This window comes from Boeremia exigua (genome assembly GCF_020726555.1).
Source record: "Boeremia exigua strain MPI-SDFR-AT-0100 chromosome Unknown C7974scaffold_6, whole genome shotgun sequence".
NCBI classification, from domain to species: domain Eukaryota; kingdom Fungi; phylum Ascomycota; class Dothideomycetes; order Pleosporales; family Didymellaceae; genus Boeremia; species Boeremia exigua.
In genome coordinates this window covers 469,774-485,932 of record NW_025763523.1, presented here as the reverse complement: position 1 = coordinate 485,932, position 16,159 = coordinate 469,774, and the positions used below count along the sequence as shown (strand labels likewise).

The following is a 16,159-nucleotide window of genomic DNA, read 5'->3' as shown; positions in this document are numbered from 1 at the left end:
GCGTTGGCTCGATGGCGGAACGCTCTGAATATGCACCTATCATCTAGCTGCATATGCAAGGCAGTAGCAGAGTGGACCAACCTGAATCGGTCGTTACCTCGATCAACGTCGGGCTGACAAGCGGACAACAAGCTTACCCTCTTGCGGTCGTTGAAAATCAACTCATTGGTGACAATGATCCACTCTGCTCGAGTGCTGAAGTGGTTTGATCATAGACCGGGTTGCGAAGGACTCTGTGTTACCAGCGTACTCATAACAACCCGATACCGCCAGACACTCCGTAAATTGAGAGGTTACATTACAAGCGGCGATACTTTTGAGGAAACAACAGGGACTTGACAAGCCCGCCTTTCGGCATATGACGCAACTTGAGGGGTACAGGTGCAAGGTATCGCACGGAGGTAGAACCCCCATCGAAGCGCCGAGACGTCGTCATGCTTGGAATAGCAGGTATGCCTTCATTGCTGCAGTGCCACCTGCAACTCGGTGCTCCCGGCGTCTGCATCAGCTGCTCGGTCCCAGGCGCCTGGACTCAAGGTCCGACATGCAGGTATACAGCTGCCTGCGTATCTGTGAAGCTCTGCAGTTAGCATGTGTACGACAATACTCTAGATACGGCTTGTGGCAGTAATGTCCGAAGGACGGAAGCAAAAGACATCATTGACCCAATTGCCGAGCTGACTTGCAGCAATTCGGAAAGGCGCGCCGCTCAGTACTGTGTATCAATGAGCGGTGTCAGTCGGCTTAGTTGCAATAGGACCGATACGCCATGCTCCACTAGCAGGTCGTCGTAGGAGCGATGGTGGGGTAGAAGTTTGGAACCCCCGTAGAAGGTTACGTTGTGTAGACGCCCGTGTTATATGAAACATCCTGATGTTCGGTCGGCGCGAGCGTGGGCGCTTAACGAGCCCCATAGCAGGCTGTAACATTGACCCGATGGATCCCCTCCTGCGCAGGGTAACGAAATTGCAACTAACTCTCAAGGCTGTTGGGCATTCTGGTCGGAAGCGAGTCCGCCTTAGATTGTTCACACGTGCAGCAGCGTGCGTCTTTAGTGTCGACCTGTTTAAGCGAGGATGGCAATTATCCCAGTCCGACCGCGGCCGTTGAATATGCACAACACGCCCCGAAACCGATCAGGGAGCATCCTGCTTTGAAGGAAACTCGTCCAGATACCAAGCGGTGAGCGAGGGATGCTGGTTGGCATGTCTTCTGTGCTGCCTGGAATACCACATTCGAAAGACTATCTCCTGGATGCAAACCGGAAGCCAACGCACATCTCGCGGGTACCGAAGAGTTCGAGGCCATCTGGATCCGGAAAAGCCGCCGGAGAGCCACAGGAGCAGGTGTTTGGAAGAAGCATTGCTGTGTTCAGGCCAGCATGCACGCTGGTCCATTGCAAAAACGACCAGGCAAATGCTTCCATATATCGTGCTGCGATGCTGCAAGAAACGAGAATGCAGCCTCCTGGGACTTTGATGTCAGCAGCATTGACTCCAGGGATAGTGCTGGATGTCAATCATATCAGCTACGCGCAGCCTTGTTGGGAGGTGTGCTCATTGAACGATCTCCTAGGCATCGGCGCCAGAAGACTGCAGTATATCGTGCTCGCCGAGCGTGTTGCAATATCAGCAGGCTCTCATTCATGCGTCAGGTTGATCACAAGACACGTGGACGGAGATGGACGGACGTTGCGAGCGCGTCGATAACCTGGCTCGCGTCCGAGCTCTGCTGACTAAGCTTCCCTTCACAATTGCCACGGCAGCTCCATCGTTCCGACATCCCCATTAACATTGAGTACCCTGCAATTCTAGCAACACCCCCAGAAGTATCGAACGAGAGCCCAGCGTGATCAATTAATTTGACCCCATCCATATGTCCTCACAGTTTCCAACTAGTAGCATAAATCACACCGGTGAGCTGCTATAATATAGTAATGAACTAACACTCCAAGATTAAGAACGCGTAGGCAATTGCGTATTGATTGGCAAGTGAATGAGGCTTTCGCTGAGCTGGCCTACCTCTAGTACGCATAAAACATCATGACCAAGGAAATAGCCCTCCAGCTGAAACCACGGTACTCGAGCACCACACGCCAAGAACGGTTAGACATCTTCTGGACCTCATACCCTGTCTACCTCTCCTATGCCCCACAGCGAAATACCCCGTAGCTTGAAAGAGCCGTACAATTGGCACCTGCCAAATGCCAAATGTGGACCCTGCAGCACATCAAAACCCACGGCCATCCCCTGCCCCATCTTCACCGACTCTCGTATCAGCCCACACTTGGAACACCACCAATCCTCCCGGAGGGCCCATTCGCTATAGCTAGAGCGGGTAGAACGGTGAGAGCATAGACGTCAGGATTTAAAGCACAGACGGCAGGAGCCATACCTCGCTCCATCCTGCAGATCAGACCAGGATACCCCAGACCCCGTGCTCCAGTCTCCCCTGCTGTTGACATGGGCCACGTGAATATGTCAACAACGAAGGACGCGGGCAGTTTTGCGGTGATGGAGTAGCTGGAGCGGTTGGTTGCTGACATGTCACTGACTACCAACGCTGTGACGTCGTTATAAATGCGGTGAGGCTATAGCATTTATAGAAGCCGGGATCTGGGATCCTTCCGCGGCCAGGCTCGGTGATGGGCCCATGGAGGGTGAGTGGGTGGGTCGCTGGGCTTGAGCTTGAGCTATGGTCTCCGATGCTTCGGTGCTCGGTGGGGAAGCTCTCATGGGTCCGGCATTTCCCAGATTGGTTCGTTCTGGGTGTGCTGTATATCTCAACACGATTCGATGATGATGGGCCTGTGGTGCAAGTAGCATTGACGTCAACTCAACGAGAGCATCTTCGTCCATCAGACCTTTTATAAGTCGATGGGAAAACTTGGACTCCGTGCAAACATCACGCAGTTGCACATACATCCTTGGAAAGATTCGTTGATCGCATTTCGCGATTACCACCCCAGCTACATTGTACACGCCAGTCTTCACGCTTTCTCCCCGATCTCCCTCAGCCTGACTCTAAGCCCACCCTTAGGTCTCGCCGTGATACCACCCTGAATCTTCAACTCCCACGCGCCCTCCTCAAACTCGACCTCGAACCTGCCAATCAGACTCGCGACCAAGCACGCAAACTCGGCCTTCGCGAACTCCTTACCAATGCAACTCCTCGGGCCGTGCAAGAACGTTGTAATTGCGTAGTTGCTCTCGGATCCGCCTGAGTTGGCGTTGTTACCGAGCCAGCGATCTGGATTGAAGGTGCGCGCGTCCGGGCCCCAGAGGTGCGTGGACGTGTTGATGGCCCAGGGGCAGATGACAACGGTGGTGCCACGGGGGACGAAGGCGCCGCAGATGGTGGTGTCGTTTGCCGTTTCGCGCAGGGTTAGTGGTACTGGTGGGAAGATGCGCATGGTTTCGTTGAGGACGGCGTTGAGGTAAGGAAGGCGGTCGATGTCGGTGCTCGAAATTTGCGTATTGGACTCCAAGACGGCGGGGAGCTGGGACCGAAGTTCCTCGCGGAGACGGCGTTGAGTTTCGGGGTGTTGACACAAGCAGTAGATCGCCCACGACATCGCGCTGGCGGTTGTTTCATGACCGGCAGCAAGGAACGTCATGAGTTGGTTCACAAGGTCCTCATCAGTGAATCCGCCTGACTCCATGGCCACGGACAGAATGTCATGAGATGGCTTCTCGCCTCGCTCAATCTGAGCGCGTTTTGTGGCGATGAGTTCGCGAGACACCTTCTTGATGGTGCCAATCGCCTGACCAATTTCATCATTACGCTTCAAGGGAAGATTGACAGCAACCCAATGAGGGAGGAAGCCGAGCAGAACTTGGACAATCTGAGCACCACGGTTGCTTGAGAAGATCTTTTTGTAGGTTAGGAAGAGCTCGTTCTCGGGATTCATCAGCGAGTCGAAATCTTTGCCCATGCCTGCAGAACCGATGATGTCGAGGGTAGCACGAGAGGCCCAGTCGCGGACTTCAATCACTACAGAGCCATCTGGAGCTCGATCTGTCGTGTTGACGATGCGATCTGTCATCTCTTGGCTCTTTCCCCAGAAGATCGGATACAGGTCCTTCACGTGACGAAACGCAAACGCAGGCATAAGCAGCTTTCTTTGGCGCTGGCAATCGTCAGTGCGTGGCCAGTCTCACGAATCCTCGAAAATACCTTGTGCTCGTCTCCTTCCGCCAGTAGGATCCCCACACCCAACAACCTTCCCAATCCTGCCCTCAGTCGCCCAGGCTTGACAAACTCATAATTTCTTTGGACCAGCACCTCGGCGAGCGCCTTCGGATTTGTGACAAGGACTCTGCTTTCGTTGAAAAGCCAGCGGTAGTACAGCACGCCCTCATTAGGTATAGTATCGACCCATTCCCGTTGCGGCTCTCCAGAGGGGTCACGGAAGATGCGCGGGAAATGACCGAGAACCGGGTGGCCGTTCTGTTGGCATGAGCACACAAATCAGGCAGAGAAGGGAAGCAAGGGACACATACAGGTGCTTGAGGCAAATGCCGTAGCGGGCTCAGGAAGAACGGGTAGATCAAGATATTGTAGAAAGCTCGCGCAAAGTACTGTATCGCAAAGAGTGCGATAATAGTCTTGGGATAACTCCCCTGCGTGAACGGGCTGTCAGGCGCATACTTCTTGCTGAAGAACGTGAGTGCACATGAGGACAGCAGAAGCGCCCTCTTGCGGATTGCCATGGTGTGGCGCGGGAATAGCTCGTCGATCTCACCACGTAGCGCAAGTCAAGGGACAAGGGTCGCAAAGAGCAGCGCACAGTGCACTTAGAGCTGCTGCGACAGAGTCAGCGCGGAGAATGGCTGACGGGAAAGACGAGAGTTGAGGAGAAGTGGAAGTAAGCCTCGCGTGAGGCAAGCGCTCCTAACATAGCTCCTGACGCCTCGCGTTTCTCTATGATGCGGAGTGGATGCCGCCGGTGAGCAGCTAATCCGTGTGGTCAGTGCGCACGGTCGGTCGCAATGTTGCCCCGCGTTGCGCGAACCGTTACATTTCCCAGCATCTCGGGACAATGTCGAAGGATCTCGGGCTCGTCCGCGGACGAGCTCGCACCTCCTTTTGGGTCTTTACGCGAGATGAGGCAGCTGGTGTGGATGCTTGTGGCCATCGCTCGTCTCGAAAAACTGCGTGGCCGTCAGCCGTCAGCAGCCATCGTCAAAACGGATTTCGGCACCGATAAGCAGACCACTGCTTAGACATGTTGGTGGATCTTCATCACGCTAGATTCAGTGATCCTTCACTCATACACTCATACAAATGATCCGAAAGCTTGGTACGCGGTGCCCGACTTGGCATGAGGCTGTTGAGACGTCAAATTGTCATATAACACGCTGTGCGATTGCATTCGAGTAGTGTGGATTGAGAGCTGCAAACTTATTAATGGCAATATGGAGAAGATCGCATCCTAGTAACGTATAACACTGTAAACTGTCCGTCAACTTTGGATATTGTCGCAGGCTTCAACTTTTGATAGAATGTAACACATCACTTCCGCCTCTCCACCTTGTCCTGGCTTTCGCCGTCACTCCTGCCAGTCGCGGTCGCCTCGTCCTCCACGGCAGGCGTTATATCAATCAACGGCGTACTTGCATCAACCTCGCCACTCGTCGAATTCGCTTTGGACGGCACTTTACTGCCCACATTCGACAAGTGTCCTGCAGTCTGCTTGGTCCATAACTCGTTGTACTTGCCGCTCTTCTCGAGCAGCTCCTGGTGCGTCCCTCTCTCCAAAATCGCACCCTTTTCAATGACAAGAATCTGGTCCGCATCAACAATGGTACTGAGACGATGGGCAATGACGAATGTAGTACGTCCTTTGCTAAGCTTGCGGAAGGCTTCTTGGATGAGAGCCTCGATACCAGAGTCGATTGCTGACGTGGCCTCGTCGAGGAGTACGATTTTGGGGTTCTTGAGCAACACACGTGCGATGGCTATTCTTTGGAGCTGACCGCCGCTGAGCCTTACTCCGCGCTCGCCGACTTTCGAGTTGTAACCATCTGGGAAGCCGACGATGTCATCGTGAATAGCTGCCGCACGGCATGCATCTTCAATCTCAGTGTCTGTGGCATCGAGACGAGCGTAGCGCACATTCTGGCGAATGGTCTGGTTGAAGAGAACTGGGTCTTGAGGAACAAGGCCGAGCGCATCACGGAGACTGGACTGGGTGACTGAGCGAAGGTCTTGGCCATCGATCATGATGGACCCCCCAGTGACGTCGTAGAAGCGGAAGAGTAGCTTGAGCATAGTTGACTTGCCACCGCCTGTCTCGCCGACAAAAGCAATCGTTTGCCCACCCTCGGCTCGCAGATCGACACCTCGGATGATGGGCTTGCGCTCGTCGTACGCAAACTCAACGCCAGTAAACTCCACCACTCCATTGTCAACGGTCAGATCCCTGGCGCCCTCTTTGTCAGCCACAGAGGGATTGGTCTTGAGCATCTGGAGCAACCGCTCTGCGTCGATCAGAGAACTGGAGATATGCCTGTAGCTATACGACAAGACATACAGAGGGCTTGTCATCGTATGCCAGTACATGATCAGAGTGACGAGATCGCCGACTTGCTTGCGGCCAGCGACGATCTGCGTCATGCCAAAGACACAGCAGGCTGCAAAGCCGAAAGTCGTAAGCATATCCTGCGCAGCGTGGCCGCCCATGGATCGGAAGTAGTATGCGTATTGGGCTTTGATTGTGTTCATGATGTTGGCTGCGTAGCGTGCATGCTCGTAGTTCAAGCGGTTGAAGTATGCGACTGTCTGCCAGTTGTGCACCGTTTCGTTCACGGTCGAGCTTTCAGTGCGCTGTTTCTCGACGTAATCGCGTCTCTTTGGCTGTGACAGTGTTGTGAAGTACCATCCGATACAGGTGTATGCGAAGCCCATGAAAAGAATGATGAAGGCCATGTAAGCATCGAAGAGATGCGTGACGTACCACATGGCGACAACCAGATCCAGAAGAATGGGCGAAATATCAAACAGAACCATCTCAACTAGCGAATTTAGAGACGAGGCTTGCTCGACTGCCTTCAATACCTCGCCCGAGTCTTTCGACGTGTGGAAGTCCATAGAAAGACTCAGAACATGCTCGTATGCCAACAAAGTAATCCGTCGATAAGCTGAGTTCGAGATGACCATGCTGGCAATACCGTCAATGAAGCCGAGTCCCGCGTAGCTGCTGATCCACTGGAAGAAAACCCATAGTCCAACATCTTTCCAAGGCATTACGCCCGTGTTACGACTCAGTTCGTTGGTGATGATACCAAGCTGTCTAGGCGTCAAAAGATTGAGGGCGCGCTCAGCAAGCATGTGAACAAGGCGGACTCCCAGTGCTCCCATGACCATCCAGTCGTCGCGTGGAAACACATATGGCAAGAAGATAGCAAATGACTTGAGGTAGCCGTACCAGCCGCCTTCTTCCTCCAGGCGCTTCGCTTGCTGCTCTTTCAGCTCCTTGTCTTTATCTGTTGGAGTCTCTTCCTCATCTTCAGATGCATTCTGCTCGATACTCCCGTATCCTGCGTCGCCGTTCTGAGCTGCAGCACCATTCGCTGGTTTTGGCAGGAGTGACTGGTTCTCTTCATCGGTGCTCTTTTCTGCGTGCTTCGTGACTGTGATGGCGAAACTGTCGATTAAAAGGACTAATGAGATGCTAGCTCTGATGCAGCCGAGAGCGAAGGGTGCATTGGTTGATCGGTCGTTGCTGGGTATAGAAGCAGCGCTCATGAGGCATGTTGTCGTCTCGAATGCGAATTGAAGAACGAATGCGCCGAAGTAAGGGTGCCATCTCAGCAGTGTTGATGTCCATATGGCGTAAGATAGGGGCCCCCAGACCAGGATGGAGCCTAAACACCGGATCGCTGCAGGCTCTGGAGGCGTATACTGTGCATCTGCAAGTGATCGGCTGAAGTAGTATAGCACTTCCGTCACGTATGTAATCAAAATGAGTGTCGTGATGGCAAAGACGCCTCTCCTCCTTCGATATGAGATCGGAACGGGTTTCTGTAATATGCACAGGCTGAATGCTGTTGCTCCCAGGAAGAAGAACCCAACAGTGGGCGCATGCATGTAATGCAGGAGCGCCATAGCTGGATACAGCGAAGCGGGTGGTGAGGACTCCATGATCGACGATATGATCAGGAAAGACGATAGAAAAAGGGGTGGGCTAGACTTTGGTCCCCAAGCTTATATATGGAGATGGATGCTCCAGCTCCAGACCGAACGGACTCCCGTGAGGCCTGACGCAACCACAAGGCGTTGATTACCACAAGGGGAGGCCGACCCTTACGTGCAGCAGATCTGAGTCGGTGAAAGGCTCGATCGGGATTATGTCGGTGACTCTATGATGTTATGCGTTGTGTGCGGCGTTCGCGATGGAAAGATCTAATCCTGGAGCAGCTGACGTAGGGCTGTAGAGCACCGCCACAAACTACAAATGTCTCCACAATCTGAGTGGACACGTACGGACGCGGTGGCTTCCAACGAGAGAAGCGCGATAGTCGCGATGGCGTGGATTGAAGTAGCTGAAAGGTGCGTTAGGCAGAGATGTGACGATTGCGTGAGGGCGTTGCTGCCTGGGCGCTTGACAAATGAAAACTTTGTTCACGAATGGATTTGCGGCCTGTGTAGCAGACGAAGAAACAACGCTGCGGTGAACGGGGGGCCGCGAGCACCTCGATGATACGACGCTACCGGCGCGCTTCTCCGCCGAAGGCTCTGCAAACCATCGCTAGCTGAAGGATGGTTGCATACCCGTGTGGCTAGTGCCGCAGCCTTGCGGGGAGGGCTCACCGCTGGTCAACCCTTTTTGCGCAGCGTCGTCAACACCCTGACATTAAAGCTGATGCATTGCCCGTCTTCGACCTCGAGGTTTACGCCCTTCTACAGCGCACACGTGACCTTTTTACTAAATTCTGACAATGGTGCGGAGTGAGACATGACTCTTGCACGTGCTACTGCGAGTCATCGTTTGGCATTTCAGGCAGTCGATCGAGAAGGGCGCACAGTTGGAGAAAGATTGTCGTGCTCTTTGCAAGACCATATCACAGGCGAATCCACGTATCGATGCCTACTTGGTGTAGCAGTAATCTCCCGACTCCAGGGACGCGGTGCTGCCTGTGACGTCCACGTGTTGTGGCAACCTGTGATACTGGGCGGTGAACCAGTAAGAGGCTGCTATGCAGCGTTGCTTGGTAGAGGAAGACTCGCAAATAAGCGGATGAGTATGGAAACAGCGGTGTTTTCCCGAAGGCAATCGCTCCTACTTTACCTCTTCGAGTGCCAAGCACGAAACCGACGTAGCTGCTTCTACAGTATTGTTGCCGCATGAGTACAATGCCTGTGACCTCGAATTCTTAGCAGTCGACTACACTCCAGCGCCTGAGCTTTATCGACATTTACAAGGTATCCTTACTGATTCATGATCAAAATACATGGACAGCCGGTTCATAAGTGGTGAGAATTGAGAAATCGCACATTCACGTTTCACTTCATCCGTTTGCACGGCCCCACAGAAGTCAACAAAATGTCCCTCTTCACTCACCCTCTCGGTTGGCACTAGGACATACATATTCCAAACTTTTCACAGTCCCATCGATCTCACCCTCACCACGCGAAGACTCAACGGCAAGATCCTAGCCATGGAGCGTCCAACAACTCCAACCCCAACCTCAGCGTCCGGCGACTCTGCTACGCCTAGCACGCCTGGCGGCAACGCTACACCCGGCGGTAGCACCACTATGCGCGTCCAGCGCCACACTCCCAATCCCTCTACGCCAGGCGGCCACCACCGGCGCATAGCTTCCATTCCCCGCACGCCTGGGTCCAGCACACTTCTATGCTCTTCGTCTCCAGATGCCTTCGCGCAGGTCACCGTGCATACATCGAAGTGTTCTGAGTGCGACTTGCGCAACAAGGGAACCATGCTGCGGTGCCCTGGATGCACGTTCCAGATTTGCAAGCCATGCCAGGACAAAAGGGAGAAGGGGGGAAGGAGTATGGCGCATGGCAATATGTTGACTCCGCAGGTCGCTACGCCCGGATCGGGTGGGAGCGTGATGAGAAAGAGGCCGGCTTCAGCAGTAAACAGCGCGGAGAAGCAGCATGAAACCGATGCAGCGAAAAGCGTTGGTGAGGAGGGAAGCGCACAGGCAGAAAAAGAAAAGCTTGAGGAGACGAAGGAGAAGAAGCGTGCGACGAAGCCAACACCCAAATCAAAGCTCAAGTCGAAACGTATGATCAAGCAAGCGGTTCTTTTGGAGGGCTCGATTGACGACTCGTCAGACGACGATTTTGCGCCAGATCCTGCGTCGCCAACGGCCAACAAGCGACGCCGAACTGAGCTTACCTCGAAGACAGACGGCACCTCCGATATCCCCTCGCCTGTCCTCACGCCCGCTGGCATTCCCTCACCTTTTCTTACGCCCACCGGCAAGGCCAAGGACTCCACGAGGCAGCCTAGCCTTGGCGACTCCACGCTTACTGGTAAGTCCCACCGCAACATGACCACAGACGAGCTACTGGCACTCCACGGTGTAAACACACCCACGAACCCGTACAAGTCTCATTTCTTGAGCCGAGACGAACCTGTGGTCTCTAATCCAGTCATCAGGATGCCAGAGGTGGTGAAGCGAGGGTTCAAGCCGCGACCAACTGCTAAGGAGATCCAGAAGAACATACAGGATACAGTGAGGGAAAAACTGGGTCTGCCCAAGTTGGACGGACCGTAGTGGGTGACAGAACGACAAGTGAAAGGAGGTCAGACGGTGAGCGAAGACTAGAAAGATGCCTGGGGGACGGTCGTTCACTGCATGTCCAAGACAGGGATTCTCGGCCCTACAAGCGCATTGGACTCGATGGGTCAGGATTGGTGGCGATCATGTACTACGCGGCTCAACGGTCTTCGAGTTCCATTAGCTTGTGCAGCTCAGGGAGCCGCACAGGCCTAGATGTCATCAGCATGAAGTACCTCGTATTGTTTGACTTCCTTGTTGGGAAAAACAGGTGATCAGACAAGTTTATCGGTGTAGCATTGTACCTGGTGGTGCGACAGACTCCTGCCCATGCGAGACTACGACAAAGGGAATTGAGGGTGGAAATAATTATGGGTATCCGGAAAGGAATAAGACAAGCAATGAAAAGGGCGCAACAAGCCTTTGCCCAACGACGTAACGTCTGCCTCGCTAGATTCACTTGCCAAATTGGCGCGTGAGACCTCCCTGAACGGCCTTGACAGGCGCTTCGCCGTCCTCGTCGCCGCCGAGCACGCTGTCGAGCCAGGCTGCCTCGTCCATGTCGGCGTCGGCGGGCGCACTGGAGTCCTTCTTCAGGCCGCGGATCGAGGGAAAGCGCTTGCTGAAATGCTGGGCATAGTCGGTGGTCTCGGAGACCTGTGGCTGGTCTGCATCGAACTGCGCCGTTGGGTGTACGACGGTGATGAGCTGGCTGCAAGGGATGAGCGTCAGGGCCCAGTTGGGAGGGGGTAGCAGCACCGCGGGGAGGGGGCGCTCACCTGGACGTGTCGGCACAGATCTGCTCGAGCTCCTCGCGAGCGCGGCGGATCTCTTCTGGATCGGGCTGTGGAGGGTGTTGCGGGCGGGCCTCGAGGGTGCCGTACTGCGGCTGGTAGCCGTCCCCGAGTAGCTGTGATGCGTCCGACTGCTGCAAGGGCGCGTCAGCAGAGAGACAGCGCACGTATACGGCCAGCGGTACCACTTACGTCTTCGTCGGAGCGCCCGCCTAGGCAAGACGAGCAGATGCCCATGGAATGCGGATGAGGAGTCGTGATATCAAGAATTGCGATGTGCGGGGAAGGTGCCGGCGATGCGGATGTTTCACTGGTATACGGCGGGGGTGAATGCGCGCGCACCCGTGGGAGGCATGCCGCAGAGCTCAGTGGAGACTGGAGAGGCTGGTGCTGCTGCCGAGCGTCGCTTCCCTGTGAGGCGGCGCTGGAAATCTCCGCTGGTCTTGGCGCCGCGAGGGAGCGCCCGCAGCAGGAGCCGCACCGCCTCGCATCCTCGCATCGCCGCGCCGTGCGGACGCCTGACACTCACTTGACAGCCGCGCCCCGCTTTGGGAATCGACGTCTGAAACATATCGCTCATCGCGGTCTTGCACCATCCTCATTCCAGGCACCACCACGCTCGCTGCGCTGCGGGGGAGCTTCAGCATGGCCTCCACCAGTTTGCTTCGTAGCTACAGCAGGCCGCGCAGCATCCAACTCGCTGCGCCAGGGCGCCCTTTCTCCTGCCATAGTCAATGTCAAGCGCATCGCACCAATACTCCCTCCCTCTCCTGCTGCGCCGCCCTCTGTCATCCCATCTGCCCTTCTGTCTCGTCTATCCCGTCTGTCGCTTCTCTTGTTCTGACTACCGTGCAACACCGAGACGCGTTGCTGGATTCTGAAACGCGCTCTCCCTTCACATGATGTTGACCCGAACTCTGGTTGATAGTGGGGTGTGAAATGCGTCCACGCGCCTCCAGGACTCGGCTCGGCGGTATCCCTTCCATTCCAATCCACCACGAAGAGCATGGTCTCTGCCAAGCACCACGAAGCCATCGTCAATGGGGGCAAGCCACCAGCTTCGCTACCCGTTGATCCAACATTCTCAACGACATGTTCCACGCAAGGTCACCACCGTCCATCATGCTTCACGCGAAACTGATCCAGCCCGCAAAACCTGATTCGGATCAGTACTCCAGTGCTCCCTGCAAGGCACATTCTCGATATGGTGGTAATCTTGGATGGCTGGCTGCACGGCTCACGGCCTGGAGCTGCACCACTTGTTCTTATAAGTGCTCATGGCGGGAGGTATTGGCTTGTAGTCCACCGAACCTTTCTTGGAACCACTTGAACAATTGATCAGAGCAACTCTCACTCACTCGAGTGCTCGATCATGTTCTTCACTCGCTCAGTACTGGCTTCGGCCGCCCTTCTTTCCTTTTCTGCGACTACCGAAGGCCGGGTTTTGCATCGCAACACAGAAGAACATGTGGAAGTCAAGAGAATTGGCGCCGATGCGGCTGAAAATCAGTGGTCTTGGAGGGACATCTTTAGAAAGCGACAGGATCAGATCTTAGACTGCCCCAACGATCAGTTCGCAGCCTTGCTCAGCAACAACCCCGATAACAGTGTTGAGAGCTTCTGCAATGACTGGCTCAATATCCCGCCAACAACCATATACGCCGAGATTACGCCCACAATGCAAGGATATTTCCCAGAGGTCAATGGCACCGCTAACATCATTGCAGAACAGTCACTACCAGCGCATCCGAGACTACAACTCAGACGACTACGGAGCGCATTATGTCGACAACGACTGTCCTCGAAATTACGACAATCACCGCCTCGCCGACCGTGCGCCGCAGAATGGTTGCTGCCGCGCAGCAGATCGAGTCAATCGCCTCCGACATCGTCGACTCTGTCATCGCGAGCGGAACACCTACTTCGGCCGAAGTAGCCACTTCTAAAGCGCCAAACAGGATCGCCGCTGAACAGGGTTTGGCCACTGCTTGCTCCTGCAGATTGGTCCAGCCTACGTCTACTGTAACGGAAACATTCACTGTCCCAAATCCTACTGTAAGTCGGCCAATTTTTAACTTATGTCAACCCTACTAACGATTAGACCACCACCGTTGGTGTTAGGTATCTTCGCATTGTCCGCCAGACTGAGACCAGAACCTACACTTCAACGAGCACAGTGCGCGAGACTGCTACCGATGGAGCTTCCGCCGGTGCCAGCTCAACCGCAGCTAGTTCAAGCTCGACTGCAGAGAGCACAAGTGCCGCCGAATCAGCAACAGACAGCAGCGCCTCCGCCTCGACCGATGCTGACGAGGCGTCAAGCTCTCCAGCAGTCACGACTGCGCCTGTTGTGGCTACTTCCGTCTCCGGAAACTCCACTGCCACCGCTTCCGAGGGACCTGCAGTGGTCACTGCGATCCCGTTCTCTTGCGACGAGGATGATATCAACAAGAGTGTTGACCAGGTTGTCGGCGGACTACGTCTCGGCTATAACGTCTACTGCAACACAGGATTCTCTGAGGACCGCGTGGGAAGGCCTATCTCCTCAAACACCTCCGTTGAGGACGTCACCGCTTGTGCCGCTCAGTGTTCGATTCTCAATTCGCAGGGTGTATCCGATGCCTGCCAAAACGCTCTATTCACGCCTTCTGGAGATGGCAGCAGTGGTTCTTGCACCCTGTACTCATCTGAAGAGGGCGAGACTGTAGAAACGACGCCGGCACCGGGATCAATTGCGATTGTGCACACTGGTACGTTCGCGAATGGCGATGAGTGCGCTGCTCTGAATGGCACTTCTGTCTCAATTGACACATCTGCCGTGGTTGCGTCCATCACCTCCGGCGGCATAGTCCTCTCCACGCCCGGTCTTGTCACCCAGAGTTCCGGTGGCGGCGTGTCACGCACTTTTGTCTCAGCAAACTCCACTGATGCCGCAGGTTTCGTCCACTGGAGCTGGTTCGAGATGTATGCATCTTCAGCAAGCTGGTGGGCTGTGTACGAGACGTCATGGGCCTGCTCCGCCACCATTACCCGTACTATCGAACAGCCCGCAACCACTATAATCGAAGGCTCAGCTATCACCACGGTAATTGTGACTACGATCATCGGGAATGGCTATACTACAATCATCTCTGGAGATACAACGACCACTATCAGGGGTGGAGGCGGTTCTGAAGGCGCCACGTTCGTGCCTGCGTCTACTACCGGTGGCGATGCAGGCGTTACCACATTCTTCTCCACTGCCGTCCAGGCCTCGACTGGCACTGATGGCATCGTCACTCCGACTCCTGCTCCATCTCTTCCTCCAATCTCTGGAGGCCAGGGCAACGTGACCGTTATTGAAGTATTTACAACTTTCTTCTCTACAGAAGCCGAGGGCGTTGTCTCTCCGAGCGCCTCTCCATCGCTGAGCGGCTCTTCTGATGAGGAGGTCATTGTGTCTTCCACTGCTACGACGCTGACAATTTCTGGCGCAAACTCTACTATCCTTTCGACCGGAACTAATGGTGTCGTTTCCCCAATCGAGACTCCTATCTTAGAGACAATAGTATCTTCCGGCGCAGTTACTTTCACTGTCAGCGGTTCGGAAGCCACTGCATCGTCAAACGGCGGCGACGGAGTCATTCCCCCATCGTCATCAACCGTATCTACTCCTTCTGAAGAGGAGTGGGATACCTCAGGGGTCTACGGTCCTCCCAAGACTAGCACCATTGTTGTCGTCTCGAGCGAGATCCTGACCATCACATCGACTGGGGCCAGTGGCGTCGAGACACCGACTGTGATTACTGCCGTTTCATCTGAGACCCTTGTGGTCGAAATCCCGAACAGCACGTTTTCTGGCAATGGCTCTACTGCCACTTTCACGTCGATTGTTACCCTCAACTCAACCGGCAGCCAAGGCATAGTCCCACCTACGATTATCACTGAAGTTGTCACGTCTACAGCTGGAACCGGAAATTTCACAGTCGGTTCTGGCACTGCAACAGCAAACAGCACTGGACTGAGCGGTGTCATTCCACCCGTGACTACCTTGACCGTGAACTCTACGCTGACTGGCCCCGAGCCGACCGAGCCAACCGACGGTTTCTCGGCCTTTGAGACCGGAGGTGGTGGTAACTTCACTGCCGCGTCTGGAACAGCGTTCACGACCTCTACTGGTTCGTTTGGTGTTATCCCGCCGGCATCTGCCAACTCTACCACACCTGGCTTCACTGGCACAACCAACACCGGTGAGCGCACTGGTAGCTTCAGCCGCACACGTACAACAAATTCAACAGTAGCATCTACTGGATTCATCACACCCTCGTCCAACTCGTCCACCGCCATCGAGACCCCTACTACGAACACCACGTTGACGCTTACTGTGCCGCTTTCCACCGGCCCTACTCCTACTGCCCCGGCAAACGAAACTTCATTATTTTCCGGCACCACTGGCGAGGGCAGTCGCACTGGCGGTTTCACACCCTCCAGCTCCGTTGCAGTAAACACCACCCTTACTCTGACACTCCCTCTGAGCACGGAATCTTCTGTATTAAGCTCTACAGTCGTGGTTCCTGAAACAACCCCAACACCTGACGCTTCTGAATCATTTTCTGCACTTACTCTCACGAT

The 16,159-nt window shown here is 54.7% G+C and overlaps 4 protein-coding genes across 4 annotated transcripts; 1 reads left to right on the top strand and 3 right to left on the bottom strand.

The window, feature by feature from the left end:
* Nucleotides 1-2,647: 2,647 nt before the first annotated feature.
* Nucleotides 2,648-4,917, bottom strand: C7974DRAFT_393862 (cytochrome P450). Its single transcript, XM_046141825.1, has 3 exons — nucleotides 4,503-4,917; nucleotides 4,177-4,449; nucleotides 2,648-4,129 (listed from the first exon to the last, which is right to left on the bottom strand). The coding sequence occupies exons 1-3, from the start codon at nucleotides 4,710-4,712 to the stop codon at nucleotides 2,990-2,992; spliced, it is 1,623 nt and encodes a 540-aa protein (XP_045996883.1). The 5' UTR covers nucleotides 4,713-4,917; the 3' UTR covers nucleotides 2,648-2,989.
* A 597-nt stretch (nucleotides 4,918-5,514) lies between these two features.
* C7974DRAFT_311745 (uncharacterized protein) lies at nucleotides 5,515-8,145 on the bottom strand (the record flags this gene model as incomplete). Its single annotated transcript, XM_046138318.1, has 1 exon — nucleotides 5,515-8,145. The coding sequence occupies one exon, from the start codon at nucleotides 8,143-8,145 to the stop codon at nucleotides 5,515-5,517; it is 2,631 nt and encodes an 876-aa protein (XP_045996882.1).
* Nucleotides 8,146-9,507: 1,362 nt separating this feature from the next.
* On the top strand, nucleotides 9,508-11,104 carry C7974DRAFT_181470 (uncharacterized protein). The gene has a single exon (XM_046136361.1). It carries the CDS (start codon nucleotides 9,663-9,665, stop codon nucleotides 10,749-10,751), a length of 1,089 nt encoding a protein of 362 aa, XP_045996881.1. The 5' UTR covers nucleotides 9,508-9,662; the 3' UTR covers nucleotides 10,752-11,104.
* Nucleotides 10,981-11,936, bottom strand: C7974DRAFT_181460 (uncharacterized protein). Its single transcript, XM_046136360.1, has 3 exons — nucleotides 11,741-11,936; nucleotides 11,534-11,682; nucleotides 10,981-11,466 (listed from the first exon to the last, which is right to left on the bottom strand). The coding sequence occupies exons 1-3, from the start codon at nucleotides 11,783-11,785 to the stop codon at nucleotides 11,211-11,213; spliced, it is 450 nt and encodes a 149-aa protein (XP_045996880.1). The 5' UTR covers nucleotides 11,786-11,936; the 3' UTR covers nucleotides 10,981-11,210.
* Between the last annotated feature and the right edge of the window lie 4,223 nt (nucleotides 11,937-16,159).